The 22,392-nt window shown below is 46.7% G+C and overlaps 1 protein-coding gene across 2 annotated transcripts in view; it reads right to left on the bottom strand.

Moving 5' to 3' along the window:
* The window catches only part of TOP3A (DNA topoisomerase III alpha), a 32,383-nt gene that overhangs the window by 5,917 nt on the left and 4,074 nt on the right, over nucleotides 1-22,392 (bottom strand). For both annotated transcript variants that reach the window (XM_029576171.1, XM_029576172.1), the window contains 12 exons: nucleotides 21,227-21,335; nucleotides 16,598-16,741; nucleotides 16,044-16,214; nucleotides 14,303-14,403; nucleotides 13,485-13,559; nucleotides 13,309-13,391; nucleotides 12,256-12,463; nucleotides 11,059-11,244; nucleotides 10,568-10,697; nucleotides 6,143-6,256; nucleotides 5,583-5,748; nucleotides 4,821-4,964 (listed from right to left, as the gene is read on the bottom strand). In XM_029576171.1, coding sequence (XP_029432031.1) covers nucleotides 4,821-4,964; nucleotides 5,583-5,748; nucleotides 6,143-6,256; nucleotides 10,568-10,697; nucleotides 11,059-11,244; nucleotides 12,256-12,463; nucleotides 13,309-13,391; nucleotides 13,485-13,559; nucleotides 14,303-14,403; nucleotides 16,044-16,214; nucleotides 16,598-16,741; nucleotides 21,227-21,335 — 1,631 coding nt within the window. The remainder of the gene's footprint in view (nucleotides 1-4,820; nucleotides 4,965-5,582; nucleotides 5,749-6,142; nucleotides 6,257-10,567; nucleotides 10,698-11,058; nucleotides 11,245-12,255; nucleotides 12,464-13,308; nucleotides 13,392-13,484; nucleotides 13,560-14,302; nucleotides 14,404-16,043; nucleotides 16,215-16,597; nucleotides 16,742-21,226; nucleotides 21,336-22,392) is intronic.

Raw genomic sequence — 22,392 nt, 5'->3', positions numbered from 1 at the left:
TTGCTTGACCATCCTATGGAAAGGAAAAGTTCTGGCCGGGCCCCTCAAAGCAACCACGATCGGATCCACTGTGTCCTGATCTGGCTCCTCCTGCAGAACCACTATTCCCAACTCTGCCAGGACATGCAGAATCATAGGACCTAGCTCTTTCCTCTGAAATAGGGAAACGACCTTAGGATCATCCCCTTTCCATGGACGGAATCTTCCCAGACTCTTCCTCCTGATCCAGATCACTGTTGGGAAGAGAGACACCAAGGGGACCACTCCCGGGGGAAAAATCATCTGCAGTTCCTTGCATCGCCGGACCTCTAACCTTCTGGATTCTTGTGGCCCCCAGCTTCACTGACAACCTGGGCACCTTTCTGGGTGGTCCCTCAGGGGGCTTGTGCCTGGAGAGCAACTCGGCGTGGCCTGATTGGCCAGATATGCTTTGTGCAATAAAAGGATAAAATATGGAGAAAATTGAGAAGAACCACACAAATCCCCCTCCAGGGAATCAGGATCCCCCCCCCCACCGCCCTCCTAGGGCCTCCTCGGGGCTAGAATCGGCTGGTGACAGCGCTGGCGGGATATCCCCTCCCTCTGCCACTCTCTACTCTGCAGCCGCAAACGTTTTCAAGATGGCCGCCGTTCCTGCGCTTATCAGAAACGGGTCGGCCACTTACTTTATAGCAACTGGCGACCTGCCAGGGCTGCGCTGCTTAGATGATGCTGCTACAGATCCCTGGCGAGCAGCCCTCCCCACCGGAGAGGCAGCGATAGCATTGGCCGCCCGTGGAGAGCCGCGAGCAGTGCTCCCCGCACACAGAGCAGCAGCTCACACATGGCATGGCCCAGCGCACCTGACTGTGTGGCAGACACCAAAAACAGAGAATGGGATCAGGAGCCGCGCAACGAACGCTACCTGAGCGCCCTGCCTCCTCCTGCCCCCATAATGGGATGAGTGCCGGAACAAAAGAACCACCGCTTTTCCTCTCTTTTACTTTTTTTTTTTTCTGTATAAACTTTACTGATCAGAAAGAAAAAAAAAAGTTTACTTCCCTGAAGAAGGGGGACAGAAGCTTCCCATGATGCTCGCTGAAAGGGAGGGAGCCGCACCACCGACTGTCACCCCTGGCATTTCCAAAAGAGTAAATTTGGGGTCCCCCAACCCCTGCTTATCCTCAACCTACTACCAGGAGGGATGGTCCCACCAGGACCTGCCAACCTCCTGAGAGGAAAGTCTTAACAACGTCCAAGAATACCTAAGTCCCTAGTCCTTTTTTTTTTTTTTTTAACGCAGGCTTTGCACCTCCTCCATCTGCAGGAGTCAGAGAAATACTGAGGAGATGCATGTGGCACACCGGGTTAAGAGGCGGTGCCTACGAAACTCTGACTCCATCTGCTGGAAGAGAAGCAAAACCCCAGAAGTCTGAACTGATCTGGGTACGTACGGGGAACAGACAGCAGATTTTATTTTTAGAGGTGTAGTTTCACAGTTGTGGAATGCTCTTCCGACAGAACTTTATTTAATGGATGATCTGCTGACATTCAGGAAGAAACTTAAAACTATTTTATTTAGGGAAGCATTTAGCTATTACTACTTAACGTTTCTATAACGCTACTCGACATACGAGCGCTGAACAAACGCTGCATAAGACACAGTCCCTGCTCAATAGAGCTTACAACCTAATCAAGACAAACATACAGGTCAAGAGACTTGGGGAGTTTCATATAGTAAGACAATGGTTAAAATGAGTTAATGAGGCTCAAGGTGGACAATTCGGCTTAAGAAGTAAAAGCAGCCTCAAACAGGTGGGTTTTTAGAAAGGATTAAAAGAAGATGAGGGAGCATGATGCACCAGCTCAGGAAGTCATGGTGCAGCCGGGTGCAGGGAAGGTTCTGGGAATATTCAGGCCCAGATTTAGCCATAGGCAACACATGCAACTGCCTAGGGTGCCAAACTTTGAAGACACCAAAGAAAAGACTACGTCCACTTGCTTTATTTATTTATTTATTTATTTATTTATTTATTTAAATGCTTTTAAAATATACCGACATTCATAGGACATATCATGCCGGTTCACAATCAACATTGTAAAGGAGGAAGAGGAAATTACAAATAACAGGGAGGGGGGAGGTGGAGCAGTGAAGGAAAAAGGAGAGGATGGGGGTCAAGTGACAGTAAGCGCAGAAGTTGCGGGAAGGAGAAAGGTAGTGAAGTGCTAGGGGAGAGAGAAATTGATAGGAACTGTGTTAAAAAACTGAGAATAAAAATTAACAAATTTACAAAATCAGGAATTCCCTAGGATGCATCAACGGATTAGAAGGGGTAAGGGAAATGGATGTGGCAGTGGAGGGGGTTTAGGTCTGATTGGAGTCAGGGTATGCTTGTAAGAAAAGCCAGGTTTTGATGCCTTTTTTGAAGTTGGGTAAGGAAGGTTACGTGGGAAGAGAGTTCCAGAGGGAGGGGCCGGCTATGGTAAAGGCTCTCTCTCTGGTAGTTGAGTGGTGTGCTATTTTGAGGGGTGGGATGTGTACAGTGCCCGCCGTGGAGGCTCTGGATGGACGATTGGATGTACGGAAACGTGGTGTTTCCTTGAGCCATTCGTGGTCATTTTTGTGAAGCATGTTATGGAGTATTGTAAGGGTTTTGTATTTTATACGGAAAGGGATGGGGAGCCAATGCAGTTCTTTTAAAATGGGTGTGATGTGTTCTCTCTTACGAGTGTCTGTGATGATTCGTGCCATGGAGTTCTGCAAGATTTGTAGTGGTTTAATTGTGGCGTAGGGCAGGCCTAGGAGAAGTGAATTGCAGTAGTCTAATTTTGATAGGATTGTGGACTGCAATACAAGGCGAAAGTCTTGAAGGTGGAGGAGGGGTTTGAGCTTTTTGAGGATGTGGAGTTTATAGAAGCCGGTTTTTAGAAGGGATTTGATGTGTGGATGAAAATTAAGGTGTTTGTCTAATACAACACCTAGGTCTCTTATAGATGGCAGGATGGGGAGGGTTGTGGGGGGTAGTTTTAGTAGAGGCCTGTGAGGTAACCTCGAGTTTGTTGGAAATGAGGATGATTTCAGTTTTTGCTGTGTTAAGAGCGAGTTGGAGGCTGTCTAAGAGAGAGTTAATGGAGGCAAGACAGGATTCCCAGAAGTTTAGAGTTTCTTGTAGGGTTTTTTGCATGGGGATGAGGATCTGTACATCATCCGCATACATGAAGAAATTGAGACCGAGGTTAGAAAGTAGATAGCAGAGGGGAAGAAGATATATGTTAAAGAGGGTGGAGGATAAGGAGGATCCTTGGGGGACACCCTGGAGGAGGGGTATGCGTGGGGACTCAGAGTTGTCAATGTTGACCAGGTATTCTCTATGGGTGAGATATGAGGTAAACCATGATAGTACAGTGCCAGAGATGCCGATTTCTGATAGCCGGGATAGGAGTATTTGGTGGTTGACAGTGCTTTAGAGCAGTGTGCTGGCACAGTTTCAAAGGGGCACTACCATGGCACTCTGCCTATGGGCACTAAAATCATATATCCGGCCCTGCTATCAAGCTATGGAATCTGTTGCCCTAGCATAATGGGGTTAAGAGAGATTTGGACAAGTTCCTGGTCCATAAAACATTATTAGTCAGCTAGACTGAGGAAAGCTATTGCTAACCCTGGGAGTGAGTAACAGGAATAAGATCTGCTTTATGGGATCTGCCAGGTACTTGCTACCTGGATTGGCCGCATCCAGCACGGCAATTCTTATGTTTCTTAAGTTCATCCATACCAAGATAAACCAAATTATTTATATATTACATCTATTTTTTTGACCTCACCCAGTCCATTCTCTCATAGATATAGACATACATCTGCTGACCCGCTGTCCTTTACACACACACAGAAATAGACATCTGCTGACCCGCTGTCCTTTACACACACACACGTCTGCTGACTTGATTCGCATGCACACACACACACATACACTGTGGAAATTATTTAAGGAGTTATTTAGTTTATGTGAAGAACTTTAACGTGATAGAAATTAGTGGAACAAAGATAATCAGTAATATAGCTAGTGTAATTGCTTGACATAAGGTTTATAAGTTCTGAGAATACATATGCCATTTTTCTTAGCTTGCTTGTAACAAGAAACAACTCATGACATCAAATATATTAATGAGCAGTTACTCATGAGGCTAACAGTGCAGATATTAGGGAAAACAAGACATCAGTAAATGAACCACACCTAACTGTTGCTGATATGATTAGTCAGACAGTTGAGGCCTCAACAAATGATAACAACATATGGGAGTAGCCCAGAGAAGAAACTGGGTCAAGAAAATTAGCATAAAAGACCAAAGTCAAGATAGCCTGGTTAGATCAGAGAAAGAACAGATCAGAGGAAAAGCTTGTTGGACATTACAGTGGTTAATGAAGTGACTGAACTCCAGCATTGTAGTTCCGGTTTTCCAGGATATATAAAACTCACACTGGAAACTGTGACAGGAAGTATTTTTGTATATATTCTTAATGCAAAATCTAATCTTGTATGCTTTCATTACTTATTCTCAGAATTATAAATCAAACTTCTATACTTGTGAGTTGTGTATTCTGAGACATACAACCTACCACTTAGTCCACCTTTTACACACATACACCTGCTGAAATGCTATCCCTTTACACACACACATACCCACACACAAATATAGACATCTGCTGACCCACTGCCTTCATACATACACGCTCGTCTGCTAACCTACTATCCTTTGCTCGAGCACGCACACAAGTCTGCTGACCCACCATCCTTCACACACACACGCACGCGCACACACACACACACGTGTCTGCTCACCCGCCATCTTTCTTGGTCTTCAACACCATGTCCCTGCTGCACTGTGGACATTTCCGGACAGGAAGCTGAACTTCTGGGAAGATCTCCTCTTGCTCCACCATCTGTGCTGCCTCCCCAAAGTAATGAGACAAAGCCTCATCTAATCTATAGAGAGAGAAAGATCCCTATGTTGGCTTATTGGAAGTGTAGAATATGCTTATTGGTCAACAAAACAAGAAAGAAAAGGTGAAATTTAAACTTACCTGTTAAATTTCCTTTCCTTTAATCCTATCAGACCAGTCTGAAAATGGTAGAGCAGCACCCTGGTCTCCTCTGCTTCCCTGGTCTAAGGACCTCAGTGTGGGCCTGCTACCAGGACGTGGCCTACATCACCAACATAGAGGTCCTTACAGCAGGGATACAGAGGAGACAAAGGCTGAGCCCTGCCATTATCTTACTTGTCTGGACTGGTCTGGCATGAATGATAAGGAAATAAGTTTGAAAGCTTTAGAAAGCTGATACTTATGGTACATTATAGGCTCATGTCATGCCATTAAGATGAAAATTCCCATCCCGTCAAATGACAAAGACCTTTACCTCCACTGTTCTAATGTACTGTAATTAAAAGATCCACCTCTGTTCTCCCCTATGATCTTCAAATTAATTCCTTTTTGCTGTTTGTAAATAAATGAACTCTGAAAATACTTAAGGATATGTTTTTCTATAATTAGTAAATGGATTTCCTAAGGAGTTAAAAGAAAAGAAAAAAAGTTAAGTACTCACTTGTTAGCTTTGGCCACTGCTTCCAGGAAGACCTGCCTATACTTCTGGATCTGCTCCCGCAGGACAACGAATTTGTCCTTTTTGCCTTCACTGATCAACTTGAGGTTGACTTCCAGCTCGGCTCGGAGGTCAGGTTTAGACATCTCATACCCCATGGAGTCGTATCCTGGGGGAATACCATTATTATGTCTAGGAAAGTGTCGGACAGATTTTCCCTTACATCCAGTGATATGCAGCATCACCTTTCAAACACAGCGGATGCAGGGATAAAGTCTGATATAGTGGATTATCTTCCAGACAAGGGACTATGAAGGTGCAAATGGTGATTTTTAACTTTGATTTTATTGAGGTGGGAACATGCAAACCCTGATCAAGATCCAAAAATAGCTCATCCCAAAAATGGATCTGCTTGCTTGGATTGCAATCCTCCTGAATGCTGACCCTTAGCTACTCAGCATCATTAATCTCTACATATACAGAAAACCCCACAGTTCCTAAAAATGTGCAGCCAGTGAAGCATTAGGACTCAAGAACGGTTGGAGCTCTGGTTCTGTCCTTACCTTCCACCAGTCCCATGCCCAGCTCCCCTGGAAGGAACCTCTGTTCTGCAGTCAGTCCTACATACATTCGGGATTTGATGGTTTCAATGTGCTCAGCATGCGTGGCATCAGTTCCTGAAAACAAATTCACAATCATTTCAGGGCTCATTGTCCAGGCTGGCAAGGGAGGGGCAGAAACATGAGGCAGGGAATTGAAAGTCAAGCACATCAGACTGGAAAAGGAATGAGGGAGGCAGCAGACAACATTTTCTGGACTATAGGAATCTAATACTTGGAGCTAAGGTAGGAAAATTGGTTCTTACCTACTAATTTTCATTCCTGTAGTACCACAGATCAGTCCAGACTCCTGGGTTTTGCCTCCCCGCCAGCAGATAGTGACAGAGAAAGTTTTGCTGACACTGCCACATAACCTGGTGTGCCACCTGCAATCCCCTCAGAATTGACCTATACGCAAGCCAAGATATTAACGAATATAATTACAAGGAAACATAATCACGTCCCCCTAAATGAGCAGCAGGAAGTGGAACCTTATAATGGGAACGAACTTTTCCAACCTTAACAAAAAGTGAGAAACTTATAAAACCTGTGCCTTTCTTCAGACCAATTACCATAATAGATCAAGCTGACTCTCCAATTCTCCCCACATCGACTGGGCGGGACTCTGGGCTGATCCTTGGTACTACAGGAACGAAAATAAGCAGGTAAGAACCAATTTTCCTTTCCCTGTACGTAGCAGGATCAGTCCAGACTCCTGGGATGTACCCAAGCTTCCCTAAACAGGGTGGGATGGCGAGAATCCCGCTCAAAGCCCACTCTCACCAAACCAATGGCCTCTGGGGCCTGGACATCCAAACGACAATGTCTGGTGAAAGTGTGCAACGACTTCCAAGGAGCTGCCCTACAAATCTCTTGTGGTGATACCTGCTGATATTCGGCCCAAGATGCCACCTGAGATTGATTAGCGTGAGCCTTTAAACCCTCAGAGATAGGATGGCCCTGGCAGACGTTCACCGAACCTATTGCTGCTTTCTCCCTCTGCGCTATGGTGGACTTTGAAGCTTTATGTCCCTTTTTCGCGCCACTCCATAGCACAAAAAGATGGACCTGATAGCCAAAAGCCATGAATGACTTTGAGATACTGCAACAAGGCTTGCTTTACATCCAAGAGTCATAACTCTCTCACATGAGGCGCAGCCGCATCCAGGTTTGGGGAGACCAGAAGCTCTACCGATTGATTCAAATGAAACGAGGATACCACCTTCAGAAGAAAGGAAGGAACCGTACGCAAAGACACCAGAATTCGTAATCCTCAAAAAAGGATCCCTAAATGACAGAGCCTGAAGTCCCAAAATCCCTCCCTCTAGCAGAACAAACTGCCACCAAAAAAAAACAACCTTTAAGGTGAGATCTTTCACCTTGGGACCCACTGTCCCTCAGGGGCCTACGCTGGGCCCGAAAGGACTGCGGTCATCCAGAACACTGCTTTGAGGCCACCGGCGCCCAACTCCTGCCAGTGAGAAACCTCCTCGCCTCCCAAAATCGAGAACGTGGAGGGAAAAACTCCTTGGGATTCTTCTTGTCCTCAGGCAACTTGTTACCCTTCGACTCCTCCAATTGCTTCATGAGCTGCTCCAGATCCTCTCCAAGCAGCAGCTTCCCCTTAAAGGGCAGATTAGCAGCTGGGCCGTAGACAACACATCCGCTGACCAATTTTGCAACCACAGAAGACTCCTCGCAGCCACCACCAATACCATAACTCCTGGTGGAAGTCCGAATCGAGTTGTTCAGGGTATCCGCCACATAGGCTGCTCCCACTTCCAAGCGAGCCGCCTCCATGGTCATTCCTGACTTCTGAACCCCGCACAAACAGGCTCTCTGCATCAGACTCCCACAGACCATGCACGCAGGCTCAGAGCCGAAACTTCAAACAGCCTCTTAAGATTTCCAGTTTCTGATTCTGAATATACTTCAAGGCCACTGCACCTGCCACCAGTCTTCTTGATAACCGCGGATACCGCCGCATCCATCTTGGGGATCTTCCACGATTCCATGCTCTGCTCGGCAAGGGATACAATTTGGCCGGAGCTCTGGCTACCTTCAAGTGCACCTCAGGAGACTCCCACTCCACCAACTTCTTCACCATCTTCGGTAATAAGAAAGCCTTAGGGGGACCCAGCAATCCCTCCAGGACAGGGTTCACTCCATCTTTTTCTGACTCTTCCTGAGCGACCTTAATCCCCAGCTCCTCCAGAACTTGGGGGATCAGCGGGCCCCAACTCCTCCCTGCGGAACAAGCAAACCACCCGAGGATTGTCCCCGTCCGGGTCCTGTACAGAATCCCCTCTCCAGCACTAATAGGATCCTGTAATGGATCCAGCAACTCACCAGAACGGTCCCTGCCCGGATCCACCAGACCCCCTGTACCTGGTCCGGATCATCCATCTCATCAGATGCGTCCTCCTCCACCGCGGACCTCTTGAGACTTAGAAGCCTCCGGAAACCTCCTGATTCCGCCTGCTTAGGCTTCTTCGCTGCCTGGTATTTCCTAAGCAAAAGCCGCTTTATCCAAGATCCCTTCCTGGCCAAATAGGCCTTATGCATCAAAAAAAGTACAAAATCCGGAGAAAACAAATTCCAGATCAGAAGAAGGGGTCCGGATCCGCGTCCCCCTGCACCTGTTCCCTTCCCCTGCCACTAGCAGAGACGCATTCCCCGCAAAGCGCAGCTGAATCGAGGCAAGAGCACCTTGAGCCGCAGCAAACTTTCCCGCGCAGCGCGGGAGGTGCCACGCCGGCGAAAGCAAAACGGGCCTAAAAATAAAGCTTGCTTGCCAGCACTGCCGGCGGCGCTGTCCAGGTGCTGAATAAGCTCTCCCGGCCCCAACACACACAGCAATTCTGTCCCACTCACCTCAAGCTGTCTCCCGGCAGCAAAAACTGAACTCAGCCGCTGGAGCACTGGCTAAAACTGCTCTGCCACACACACAGAAGGGAAGAAAACTGAAAAACTTCCCTACTTCTGCGAAGAAGGCTGAGCCCAGGCCGGCGACAGAGACCCAGAAAGGATGAGGGAACAGGAACCACCGGCTATCACCCCTCCCCATGAAGATAAGGGCAGAGCTATCCCAAGGATCACCAGCTCCCCCCTGCTCTGCACGAGGGAATCTATCGCCTCAGGAGCCAAACCTTTTTCTCTCTAAAATATATATATATATATATATATATATATATATATATATTTTGAAACTCTAGACTGCAGGTTTGTACCTCTAACATCCGCTGGAGACAAAAAACTGGGGGACTGCAGGTGGCACACCAGGTTATGTGGCAGTGTCAGCAAAATGTTCTCTGTCTCCATCTGCTGGAAGGGAGGCAAAGCCCAGGAGTCTGGACTGATCTGGGTGCGTACAGGGAATGCTTCTTCCACTTTCTCTGCAACTCGGGACAAGTCACTCTACCTCCTTGTGCCTCTGAGTATCTTAACTACAATTGGATAATACAATAACACCGGTATTCCTATGTTCTTCTCCCCAGATGCGTGCTACAAGACTATCCAGCCCACAGTGGCTAAGTGCACACTCAAGAATTACATTGCTAAGCATATTTTTTCCCCTCCAACCAGCAAGAACATATCTTCTTCACAAACCCCCATTTTCCATACCACTACCTACTTCGGTATCTAATCTCTTGCTGCAGGACACTTGAGACTTTCTCACTTATACGTTATAATTTTTATGCTCAATAAGACCTGTCAACTTATTTATTTATTTATTTAACACTTTTATATACCGATATTCATGTAAGAAATTACATATCACTTCGGTTTACAATATAACAATAACTAGCATATACGAGTGCTTTTACATTTAACAAGGAATAAATAACTTGGAGCAATGGAATAGGTATCAAAACAACATTTAAATAGTGAGGTCTTTCATGATGCCAGAAAATAGCTGGCAGAAGATCTGAGGGCATCGCGAAGTAACTTAGGGTGAGGGATATGAACACAATTTAATTTAAACTTAATTGTTTATGTCTTTTTTTTTTTTTTTTTCCTCCTTTATCTTTTGGTCATCAATGTTACAACGTTATTGTTAAATTTTGAACTTATGTACACTGTTCCAAGTTTCATAACCTTGTTCTATGTAATGCCTTTTGGCAATTTTCATGTTCTGTTTCAATGTAAACCGATGTGATCTTTATTTCATATAGGAACACCGGTATATAAAAATCTAAAAATAAATAAATAAATAAATAAATCAATATTTGTATCCTGTCTGGGTGGTGTTGCCTTAATAAATTCCCTGTATCCAAATATGGTTCTTCTGCAAACTTATTAAAACAGCAGCAGATAACAGAAAAGCAAACAAACATGTTTGTAAAAGGCCCATGCATGCCTGCCACACTTTGCAAGATGCTGACTGACCAATGCCATGCTTTTCCATGAGCGCAATGAGATCTGCTTCAGTCAGGAGCTGGGGGGGGCTGGTCTCCCCATCCGTCATCTCAATCGTGGTGGGCTGAAACCGGAAGCCCCTCTCGTACACCGGAATAACCTGGGAGGAGAAACCGCAAGAAATGTGGCAACTGGCTGCGGCAGGCATCGTGCGAGACACAAGGAAAGACGGACACACAAAAACTTGATGGGCCACCATGATGAATAGTGCAGCCTGTATCAGCATAGTGGCGCAGGAGGATAAACAGAAAGCAGCCCAACACGCGGCGGGATTCGCCATTAGCACAAACAGAACGATGCAGCTGGCGTTCCTGTGCGCGGCACTGGGCTGATGGATCACTGCGGGCGGCGCCCTGGCTTCCACGAGCCAGAATGCAGAATCAGCTCACGCCCTGTTAGCAGCTCCCCAAGGAATCCCCTCTGTGCTCCCCCCGCCCCCCCATTCTGACCGTGACAGTAACCTTAGCGTTCCACTTGTCATAGGGATACACATCCAGGTAGTTCCTGGCGAGGATCATGAGGCCGTGAGCCACAAACCGCTCAGAAGCGATGTCGATCTCCACCACGGTTTCCTGCCCCTGAGCGTCTTGCGAGCAGCAGGCCAGAAAATGGCGAACGATGAACTCGTAGATTCGCTGCTCGTTTCCCTAGAACCAGCGGCAGAGGAATAATGAAGAATGTCAGTCTCGGGCTAAATAAATCCAAACCCAGTAAAATCCAAACAAACTGCTCAAATCAAAGCACTGGCAGTCACATTCGGGCCGATGCTCGATCGAGCGCACCGTTAGCACCCGTTTGGCTGTGTGTTTGACGCGCTAATTTTACCCCTTCTACAGTAAGGGGAAATATCGCGTGGAAAACGCGCGTCCAACCCCCCCCCCGAAACTAATAGTGCCCGCAACATGCAAATGCATACTTACAGCCCTATTAGTTATTCCCGCGCGATCCAGAAAGTAAAATGTGCAGCCAAGCCGCACATTTTACTCTCAGAAATTAACTCCTGCCAAAGGCTGGCGCTAATTTCAGCCGGCACAGGGAAAGTGCACAGAAAAGCAGTAAAAACTGCTTTTCTGTACACCCTCCAACTTAATATCATGGCGATATTAAGTCGGAAGCCCCAAAAATAAAAATAAAATAAAAAAATCTAAAAAAATAAATAAAATATGCCCGCGGTCTGCAAGACGGACGCTCAATTTTGCTGGCGACCGTTTTCCGAGCCCTTGGCTGTCAGCGGGTTCGACAACCGACGCTGGTAAAATTAAACGTCGCCTGTCAAACCTGCTGACAGCCGCCGTTCCTTATTACCGTGGGCCCTAATTTGCATACCTTTCCTTAGTGAATCGCGCGCCCAGGAGAGAGGCCTGGGCGCGCGCCGGCTCTCCCACGCGGTTTACTTACTGTAGCGGCCCGATTGTCTTTTTACACAGCAAAAGCAGGGACCAGCCTGATGGCTCAGTGTCGCCATGCAAGAAATCCAGAATTTACCTACAGAAGCTCTTGAGAGCACAGCATGCACGGCAGGTCACGGCCTTAGTCTTGTAAAAAGTACCCCAAGAGTTTTAGCATCCATGGAGCACACAAGAGCTCACTGCACAGCTCAAACTAAACCAAAATGCATCAGTCCCTGGACTGTGAGCAAATGCACTGAAATAACCCACCTGCAGGCTGCTAGCGTATTTTGTTGGGTGGATGGGAGGGTGGGCCTGGTCAGATTTGCTCCCGTTTCGAGGGGTCGGCCCTCCCCTGTCTAGAATCCCCTGAGCAAAGGCTCCCCACTGTGGGTCCTGGGTTTGCTGCTCTACCAGAGAGCCGAGGTTCAGATCTTTAGGGAAGATGTTGGTCTCTGTTCGAGGATAGCTGATGTACCTTAAAACCAAAAGCAAAGAGAGTACAGAAAGCACTGGATTTACCCTGCACTTTATGGTATGGTCACAGTTCATGGGGGCGATCGGTATGCAGTGGTCTCTGGAGCCTGATTCTGCTCTGCACAGAGCGATTGCAGAATTGGGGAGAAGGAGCAGAGCGTGCAGGGAACAGCTGCTAAAGTGCCACACCCCATTCCTTCCCCCGCACACAGGCAGAGAGAGGCGAGGCGAGAGCACACACGCCAATATCCGACCCTGCCAATACACAGTAAATAAAAGCTGCAACGAGAAATAAACAGCAAGGCCGCAGAGAAGAGACAAGGAAGAGAAGCTACTCCCCAGAAGTTGAAATAACTCTGCCTTACTTTTTTTTTTTTTTTTTTAACTTAATACAAACTTGATACAAACTTGATCCACAGAAAAAGACAACAAGCAGCCATAATCAAGCAAGAAAGTGAAGAAAAAGGAAAAGGAGGGGAAGCCTGATTCCCCTACTCGCATCTGCTGGAGTCAGAAGATACTGAACTCCTGCAGAGGGGGTAGTAGTATATATGGATACGCCCCCTCAAAGCTTGTGCTGACTCCATCTGCTGGATTGGGGACATAACCCACTATCTGGACTGATCCAGGTACGTACAGGGAACGATCTTAATCCATCAAAGGTGTCATGCAAGCACCATTTCCTTTGGAATGTATCACCCTGAGTGAGCAACGGTCAAAGTGGGTACGACGACGGATGCTGAGCGGCAGTCACTGCGGGTACTCCGAACTCTCTGACCTCTGGCATCTGAATTACAATTTTTTATTTAAATTTTATGACCAGCGAGGAGGATTCTGAAACCTTACCCCTGAGTGTAGAGTTTTTCAGCAATCTTCATCGTTTCCTTGGCATTGATTTTCAGCTTGCGGGAAACCAATTTTTCAAGTTCCTGACCATGGATGGGAAAGAAGAGAATGAAACACGGTGATGCCACCATCAGCAGAGGTCGCCGCCCGCCTTTTGTTCACGCCCCGGGACATACCACAGTGTCAAGGGCCACCGGCCTCCATTTACTCTTTGGTTTGGTCTCCACCTCGACGACTGTTGCAATCGGATCCTGAAACAAGAGAAGTTCCCAACTTTAACAAACCGTTAAAAGCTTTCTAAGCAGAGGAAACAGTTCAGCACTTCTGCTTGCTCCTCTAAGGGGTATGAACAAAGCAGAGGCACTGCCCTCACGTGATGAGAGGCGAGATCTTTCATCAGGGCCTTGGCGCATATCCATTTTAGAAAAAAAAAAAGTATATACGAGACAACGTTTTGCAGCAAGGTCCCAATGCTGAGTGCAGAGAGATCTGCAAACAATCTAACTAGAAACGGTTCAAAGACAGGCAGCACGTCCTCATCGCCCCTTTTACTGCCATGGGGGTACAGGCGTCCAAAGAGAGAAGGATACAGGGCCTGTGCTGGCTCGGCTCCTGCCCCCACAGAGGAAAACAGGAGGATTGCATGTTTGCATTAGGACCACTTTGCACAGACAGTCACAATACCATATGCTACAGAAATGATTGACCGACTTAAGGAAACTAAGACTTTTCCAGCACATTCCTCTGCTCAATTTCACTTTCTGGAGAATGTGCTTTTACTTCAGGGAGAAGTTCAAGTGACTGAGTTATTTCATAAGCATTTGGTTTGTGTATGTTGTTAGCGAGAGCATTTAATCCCATAGTTTAGCAGGAAGATGCATGCGGTCATCAAAAGGATAAGGTTTTCTCTCTTGCTATTCCAACAAGATTTAAAAAGCATTCATTGAGAAGGGAGGCAACTCTGCTCCTAGTCCTAATATTGATTGCATCCTACCTCCATACAGATCTGGTACAGGACAAGACATGCTGTGTGGTGAAACAGACGATACCTCTTCCAGCTAAACTCTACCACCCCGTCTTCGTTTTCGTGTGTCACTGCACAGAGAGAGAGAGATCACGGCTGAGCGCCCACGTTGGAAACGATGCAAGCAAAAGCAAATCAGCCTGACCAGGTGCAAGCCACACTCCCCAGGCCCCAACTGCGAGCTAAGCCAGACCACTGCCATCATGAATGCAGACTGCGAGAGTCCGATAGAGAAAGAATCGGGCAAAACAAAACATTAATGACCACGTCTTAGTGAAAAACACTAACATTCCAACTCCAAAATCCATTTGTTGAAGGTTTGTTTTTTCTGAACAAAAATTTCACTTTTTTCAGCCTGTTTGCCTGTTTCCGTACCTGCTAGGGTCTTTCTGGAGTTTGGCTCTCCGCTACTGATCATCAGCACTTTTTTTTTTTTTTTAAGAGGGTTTTTTTTGTTCATTCATTTTGTTCTTATGGAGACATAGAACAACAAAATTACTTGCCTGATAATTTCGTTTTCCTTAGTTTAGACAGATGGACTCAGGATCAATGGGTTACGCTCCCCTGCCAGCAGATGGAGACAGAGTCAGGTTGCAAAGCTGCCGTCACCCTAGATTCACCCCTGCAGTGACCTCAGCCATTCAGTATTCTCTTCAAAAGCCACTGGGGACCTACTATTGAAAAACACTGAACCACAGTAAGAATATAGATGCCCTGATCTAGGGACTGGATGTCCCTAAATCAGGCCCTAGAGTGCTTTGGCCATCACCGCCAGGCTCAGCTTCCTGCACCCGCTGCCTTTCAGCTGCTTAAGCAGCAAAGTCCACGCCGGGAACCGGCTACCGGATCAAGGGCCACCTCTGAGGGATCTCGGAAATCACCTCAGGAATTCTCAATTGGGGGAAGGGACCTTTAGGTATCACTGCAGAAGGGCGGGGTTCAGTTTTTTCTCCAATTTAAATGTAGAATTTCTGCTTCCAAAAAGTACAGCAACCCCCATAGGGAGAGGTACATCCACCACCTGCTGGAGATGGAGAAATACTGAAGGGCTGAGGTCACTGCAGGGGGGTATCTAGGGCGACGTCAGCTTTGAAATCCAACTCAGTCTCCAATTGCTGGCAGGGGAGCATAACCCATTGGTCCCGAGTCCATCTGGCTACACGCTAAGAAATTACAAGCATGATACCTGCCAGGATCCAAAGGAACTCTGGGAAGGAACCTAAATCAAATAAATAAATCAGGAAAGTACATTCAGGACAGGAAAGAGAACAGGACACAGCTTCAAATGTAGCAGCTTCTGAACGAGTACGGAGGCTGCACCCTCTCTTTACCACAGGTGCAGCTCACGCTCCAGAGGAAACTCCAAAGATGTAGCTAGAAATCCATCCATTGACAGCCTCATTTCAAGAAAGCTTTCTGCAGCTTCACGGAGCAGTGGTTGGTTAAGATGACTGGGACAGCCTACTGTGCGGGACACACATACAGCCAGCCAACAAACAGCAGTGGGCGTATGGGAGGAGATCAACATCCTATTTACTCAACCAAAGGGAAAGATTAGAAATGTATACGTGGGACACTACAGTCCAGGGAATACATGTGGCAGAAAGCAGAGAAAAATACTGCAGGCTTGCATTAAAGCTATCAAGAGCCTGATGGGAAGGGAAAAAGAAAGGAACTATGGAGGAGATGATAAACAGCAAAATCTGGATACCTTTAATCTTGTAGAAGGCCTCAGGCACAAAGGCCTGAATTGCTTTAAATCTTTCCACTACAAACCCAAGCGTAGGGAACTGACAGCTGCCATAGCTAATCAGCTGCTGGGCCAAAACATCAGGGAAGATTTTCTGGAGCCTCATGGTCTGGAATCTGGTAAAGGAAGCACCTGGGAAAGACACAAAAAGCACTCTCATCCATGATTGGTTTCTGGTCCTGCTGAGATATTCTTTTTCTGATGAACATCGGTATAGAAAAACAAACAAATAAATAAATAAATAAATAAATAGAAAACAAAAAAACCTGAGTCTGCTGTGGCCTGCACAGTCTGCGAACTGTGCAGACTCTACTATAGCCAGACTCTACTGCTCAGGTCTCCTGCTCTACAGCTCAGCACGCCCACCAAGCCACAGAGTCAGCCTCACAAGAAGACTTTTTTCTCTCTGCACTCTCCCATCAGAAAGATGCCACAGAGACTCCCCCGTTTGTCAGCCCAAGCAAAGCGTTAATCAGTGAAGTTTAAGATTAAATGTATCACCATAATCTTCATACCAATGCGGAGGTCCAGCTCCTGCCGAACATCCACGGCATCACTAATGTTCTGGTCCAGTACACTCAAGTTCTCACAAGCCATCCTGATGGCATTAGGGGTGATCTCCGAGAAACGGGCTCGGAACACCTGTAGATTCTGTTTCACTATAGAGCAGACATAAAAGAATACATCATCATCATCATCACCACAGAACACAAGATGACTGGACCAGCAGTGCAGGGGTGAACTTAAGTCCAAGTAGACATGAACAAAACTGTCTAGAGAGATGCACTGGGGGGGAGGGACGGGCAGGCCATAAATCATACTGATTTGGACCCAACATGCTTAATAAATAGAGATCAAAAGATAATTTAATGAGTTAATGTTCCCTGTCTCGAATGACTGCTAAGTAAGAGGGAGTTCCCAGTCTCAGAGAGCTTAGGGAAAGCATACAGAGCATGGCTGCAGGCGCGCTTTCCAACACACATTTGTAGAAGGGGATGGAGTGGGCGGGCTGTGTGCGAGGGGTGAATGTCTATGCGCAATGTGAGTTCTGGTGAAGGTAAGGGGTTGTGGGAGTGGGAACGGTTTGTGGAAGAATTGCATGTATGGGGGTTGTGGGGTGAGTTTTTGTTGGGATATGGCTGTGCGTTTGTAGATAGCAGAGAGGAAAATTGGTTTCCACCTGCTAATTTTCATTCCTGAAGTACCCCAGATCAGTCCAGACCAGTGGGTTTATGCATCCCTACCAGCAGGAGGAGGCAGAGAATAAAAACATTTCAGGCACTGCTACATATCCGAGTGCCACCTGCAGTCCCTCAGTACTGACCTGCACCCAAGCCAACTATATAGAATAAAAACTCCTCACCAACCCCTTAAATGAGAGCAAAACACCAAACCCAAAGGTTGGAGCCCCCCCAAACAGAAAAACCACAAGTCAACCCAAGGGGCTAACCACAACCTGGCAAACTTCTTTAGGTTCTGTCTATATACGTCCTGACGGTTCTTCCCAGTAAGCAGGCCCGAACACGGACTTGCCATAACGGTCTTGAGGACATTAAGGGGCTGGGTCTCTGGACTGATCTGTGGTACTTCAGGAACAAAAATTAGCAGGGAAGAACCAATTTTCCTTTCCTGTTCATACCCCAGATCAGTCCAGACAAGTGGGATATAGCAAAGCACCCCTACACTGGGCAGGCCCGTGAAAGACCCCCCTCTCAATACACTTTCAAAGGTCGACTCTCCTGGAGCCTGAACATCTAAACGGTAAGGGCAAGATAAAGTATGAAGAGAAGCCCACGTCACCGCTCTACAAGTCTCCTGCAGCGACACTAACACTTGGCCCACGACGCTGCCTGTGCTCTAGTAGAGTGCGCACGCAACCTCTCTGGAAGTCTTCTCCCCTTACAAAGGTAAAGCTGAAACAATAGCTTCCTTCAGCCAACGCACTATCATGCCCGAGGAGGCCTTGCATCCATTTCTGGCCCCTCCAAACAATACAAACAAATGATCTGACCGCGGAAAACTGTTTGTGACCTTTGCCTCCAGCGACGCAGCAGACCAAATCGGGAAGGCAGGAGCTCCAGAATCTGATTCAAGTGAAACGAAGATAGATACCCCCTCGTCCAAAATCTTCAGAAACGGTTCCCTACAGAACAAAGCCTGCAGCTCCGAGATCCTTCTGAACGAACAAATTGCCACCAAAAATACCACCTTCGGCGTGAGGTCCTTGAACGATGCCTTCCTCAACAGCTCAAAACGGAGGCCCACAAAGCATCTGCAAGACCAAGTTTAAACTCCACACCAGACTCAATCTATGCACTGGCGGCCGCACATGCTCGACCCCCTTCAAAAACCTCACAACATCCAGACGTGAAGTCAACGACTTTTTCCCGGGAGTATACCTCTGAGACACCCAAGGCTGCCACCTTGGGTGTCAGATACTACAGTATCTGAACCTAACTTAACACTGTTGGAACCTAACCTAACACTTCTTTGACACTGCCATTCTTAAGTATTATTTTGTTTTATTATGTATGTAAATCTCTTTTGTTTTATTATGTATGTAAGCCTGTAAACAGCCTAGACGGACACGTAAGTGCCCTTATGTGCGGTATATAAATAAATTTAAATAAATAAATAAATACTATCATGCCAGCAGCTGAAGGCGATACAACATGTCCCAAATCGCTGCTTGCTTGCCTTGGACACTGCAATGAGACACCATAAAAGCTTCCAGGATGGGGTGAAAAAATTCTAAAGCAGAGCCATCCTTTATTACCTCTAAGACTCATTGGTCCGAGGTAATCCTGGTCCACTTTTCATAAAACTGTGATAGACCTCTTCCTTTTAGGGACAGGAAAGGTTTTCGGTGGGGCCTGGAGTCCAACCAATACCAGATCCACCTCTTCAGTGTCCAACTCCTCCTGCACACCTTAATACCTAGTTCCTACCAAACATGGGAAATAAGGGGCCTAAATGCCTCCTTACGGAACAGATGAATCACCCGCGTGTCATCTCCTTCCATTGTCGGGACCTCTTCAGCCATGTCCTTATCAAAATCCACCGTGAGATCTGCTGGGTCATTCTGATCCACCCCCAGATCAACCCCAAGACCGTTTTCTGGGTCATGCAGGTCCAAATCATCTGAGCCACCAGGCCCCTCAAGATGGTCCAGGTCCAGCCAGTAAAGGAGGTCCCCTGACCCCCTGGACAAGGAGCCCCTCAGCATCTTTGCAGCAGGACGAGACAGATGACAGACCATGTCCTGGTTAAAAAGACCTTATGCATAAAAAAGACAAATTCTGAGGAAAACTCCATGTCATCCTCTCCCCTGTCTGGCCCAGAGCTCGCATCTCCTCCCGATCCCTGACGGGATCGCAGGAGACAACAGGGGCAGGGAATCTGTCACCTTCAGAGTTGTAACCCTTCTCCTGTGCGACAGGCTGTTTAGGCTCCCAGTATTGATCCTGACAGGGCCTTGGGGAACCTGTGGCTCTCCTATCAGCCTCGTTCCCCCCCCCCTCCCCTCCAGAAACGAATCGCAGCATAGTGCCGCTGCATTCAGCTGTCCCCGAGCCAGGCCGCTGGCCCGACAAGCTTTCCCGCGCTGGGAAACCTCTGTCGGCGCCATCTTATCTCCACCCGGCTAGGCCTGCTGCAGAGGAACAGAAGCCGCGTGATCGCGGTACGCGGGAGACGAGGGGGAACACTGCCCAGTGCAGCCTCTGGCTTCTCAAGCAGCCCAAAGCCTTCCCCTGCCCAGGCCTGCTCGGATGATCAAACCTGAAACAGCCCAAGCGGTTGCTGCTGAAAAAAAATGTAACATTTATTTAAGGAAGAAATTCAAGCAAATGTAACACTTTTATTTATTTTTTTTTAAAGAAACAGCAGCCACAGCAAAGGAAGAAATTCAAGCAAAAAAAAGGAGCCTTTGGGGGATAAGAGGGAACCAGGACCCCTGGATCTGCTGCGGGCCAAAGCTGATCAGGGATTACCAAGCCCCCGCTCATCCGGCACAGCCTGAGGGATGGCCCACGAAGGAACCTAACACCTCAGGGAGCCTCTTCTAACTTTTCTTCTTCTGTCCCATCTTTCTTTCTTTTTTCTTAACTGCAGGTTTGCTGCTGGAGACAGAGAAATACCGAGGGACTGCAGGTGGCGCTCTCGGTTAGGTAGCAGTGCCTCAAAGGTTTTAGTTCTCTGTCTCCATCTGCTGGTAGGCGTGCAAAGCCCACTCGTCTGGACTGATCTGGGGTACGAACAGGAAATGGCTGTGAGGGCATGTGTTTGGCGGGGTTATGTGCAAACTGATGTGTATAGGTGTTGGAGATAGATGTGCGTGCTTGGGTGGAGGTAACGTGTGGCAGGCTTGTGAGTTTAAGGGGAATTATGGGGTTAATTGAAGGTGTGGGTATATATAGGCAAGGGTGTGTGCATAGGTGAGCATGTGGATGGGGCAAGTGTCAGAGGTTAGAATGCGCGTGGGGATATACAGTGGACGTGCCTTTTTTGCGCTATCCATTGCCACGTCAGTTACTTTCCCCTGGCTCTTTCTGCCTGTGTTGCTGGAAGGTCTGTGTCTGACTTTGGAATGGAGCGCTGGTCATCATTCTAACAAGTCAAATACTTTCTATAAGTTTCCTATTGAAAGCAATGGGGATTTTTTGAGAGGCTTAGTTCCCTGAAAATAATGATCTGATGTTTTTGGTCTTCAAGCTTGTCCGAGATAATATTTTCTTTTTGCATGCCAAATTTGGTAAACTTCCATCCCTTTTTTTTTTCTTTGGGACAGGCAGAAAAATAGATGGACATCGATCCCTTTAAAATAATTCTTTTGGACATTCCATTTTTGGGAAAGCATAAAAATGGGAAAAGAATGAATGTGTGCATGGAGGTGGTTTAAATTTATAGTGAGTCAGGAATTAGAAAGCAATCCCAATGAAAAACACTATCACTGGAAACGAAAATGACATTGAGTGGGATGAAGCTGATGCAGCACCTCCCTGGTCTAGAGACGAACAGCTTACAATCATTCAGAAACAATCCTCCTCCTCTTACAAACCTTGACTCGATCTGCCAAGCTGTCCTTCAGGGCAGCCATTGTACAGACGCAGCGCTACAAACCTCTGCGCAAGGCCACTACACACCTGCTCTGCAAACCTGAATTATCTCAGAGCCAATGTTCTCCCCTTCTCGATCACAATCAGTCCAAATAACCAGAGCCTGACACTGACGGGCCTCTCGTTCTAAAGTTCTCTGAAACAGGAAGAGAACGCATAATAATTAACAGCCCAGCGGTAAACTGAGGCTCTGCCACAGACTAACTCACAGCCCAGCACTAAAGTGAGGCTCCACCACAGGATAAGTCACAGTACATTTTGATTATAGTAATTAAATATCCCTATGACAAGGATATAGAGCGTATAATTCCATGCAAATTACAATGGAATCAAAAGCACGCACCTGCTCAGTGCTTGAAAAAGCAGATTATTAAATAAATGCAAGGTGTGTTAGAAATACCAACATGACTAGTATTTTATTTACAAATACTTATACCCTTCAACTTCCAGTACCTGTGTATTGTCCAGTGCAGAGCACATGTTGCACACGTCAGTAAACTAACTTCTGAATACACAGATACAGGTAATGGACCATCACAGTAAGTGCTAACGGTGAATCTAATCACAGGTCCTGATCTTATATCATTCTTTATGTATTTTTTGTTTTGCAAATAAAAATATTGCTAGAACTCCTTGACGAGTTCATGTTTCAGCAGCCATTGTGTTCTTGGCATTTCTCTTAATCCTCAAAATAAAAAGACCCAACACGCGAGTTTCGAACCATCGAATCTGCGTCAGGTGTAAAATTTGCTTAATTCTTCAAACCTGTGGGCTATAAGAGAGAAATAATATATAAATGTAAACAGCTACACATACCGCTTCAGAGTAGCGAAACAGAGTTATGGCGCCAAGATCAAATCCTGCTGCCGGAAGCGCATTTGAAATATTTTTTAAAATAGTTTCACGTCACCTACAGAGGTCATTGTCACCAATTGCAAAATGTCTAACAAAAGGACATCAGAAATAACCATGTAACATATATTACGACTTTCAAATTAACAAATACCACGCCAAGTAAGCATTTAATCCGTTTGGAGAAACGGTGTTTAATTTATATCCATTGTTGTTCATGTAAAGGAAAGTTTTTTGCCTGCTAATTTTCATTTCTGTAGTAGCCCAGGTTCAGTCTAGACTCCTGGGTTTTGCCTCCCTGCCAGCAGATGGAGACAGAGAGATTCTCACTGACACTGTAC

The sequence above is a fragment of the Rhinatrema bivittatum genome, chromosome 14 (assembly GCF_901001135.1).
Source record: "Rhinatrema bivittatum chromosome 14, aRhiBiv1.1, whole genome shotgun sequence".
NCBI classification, from domain to species: Eukaryota; Metazoa; Chordata; class Amphibia; order Gymnophiona; family Rhinatrematidae; genus Rhinatrema; species Rhinatrema bivittatum.
Note: the sequence above shows the minus strand (reverse complement) of the source record. Positions and strands in the feature narration are given on the sequence as shown.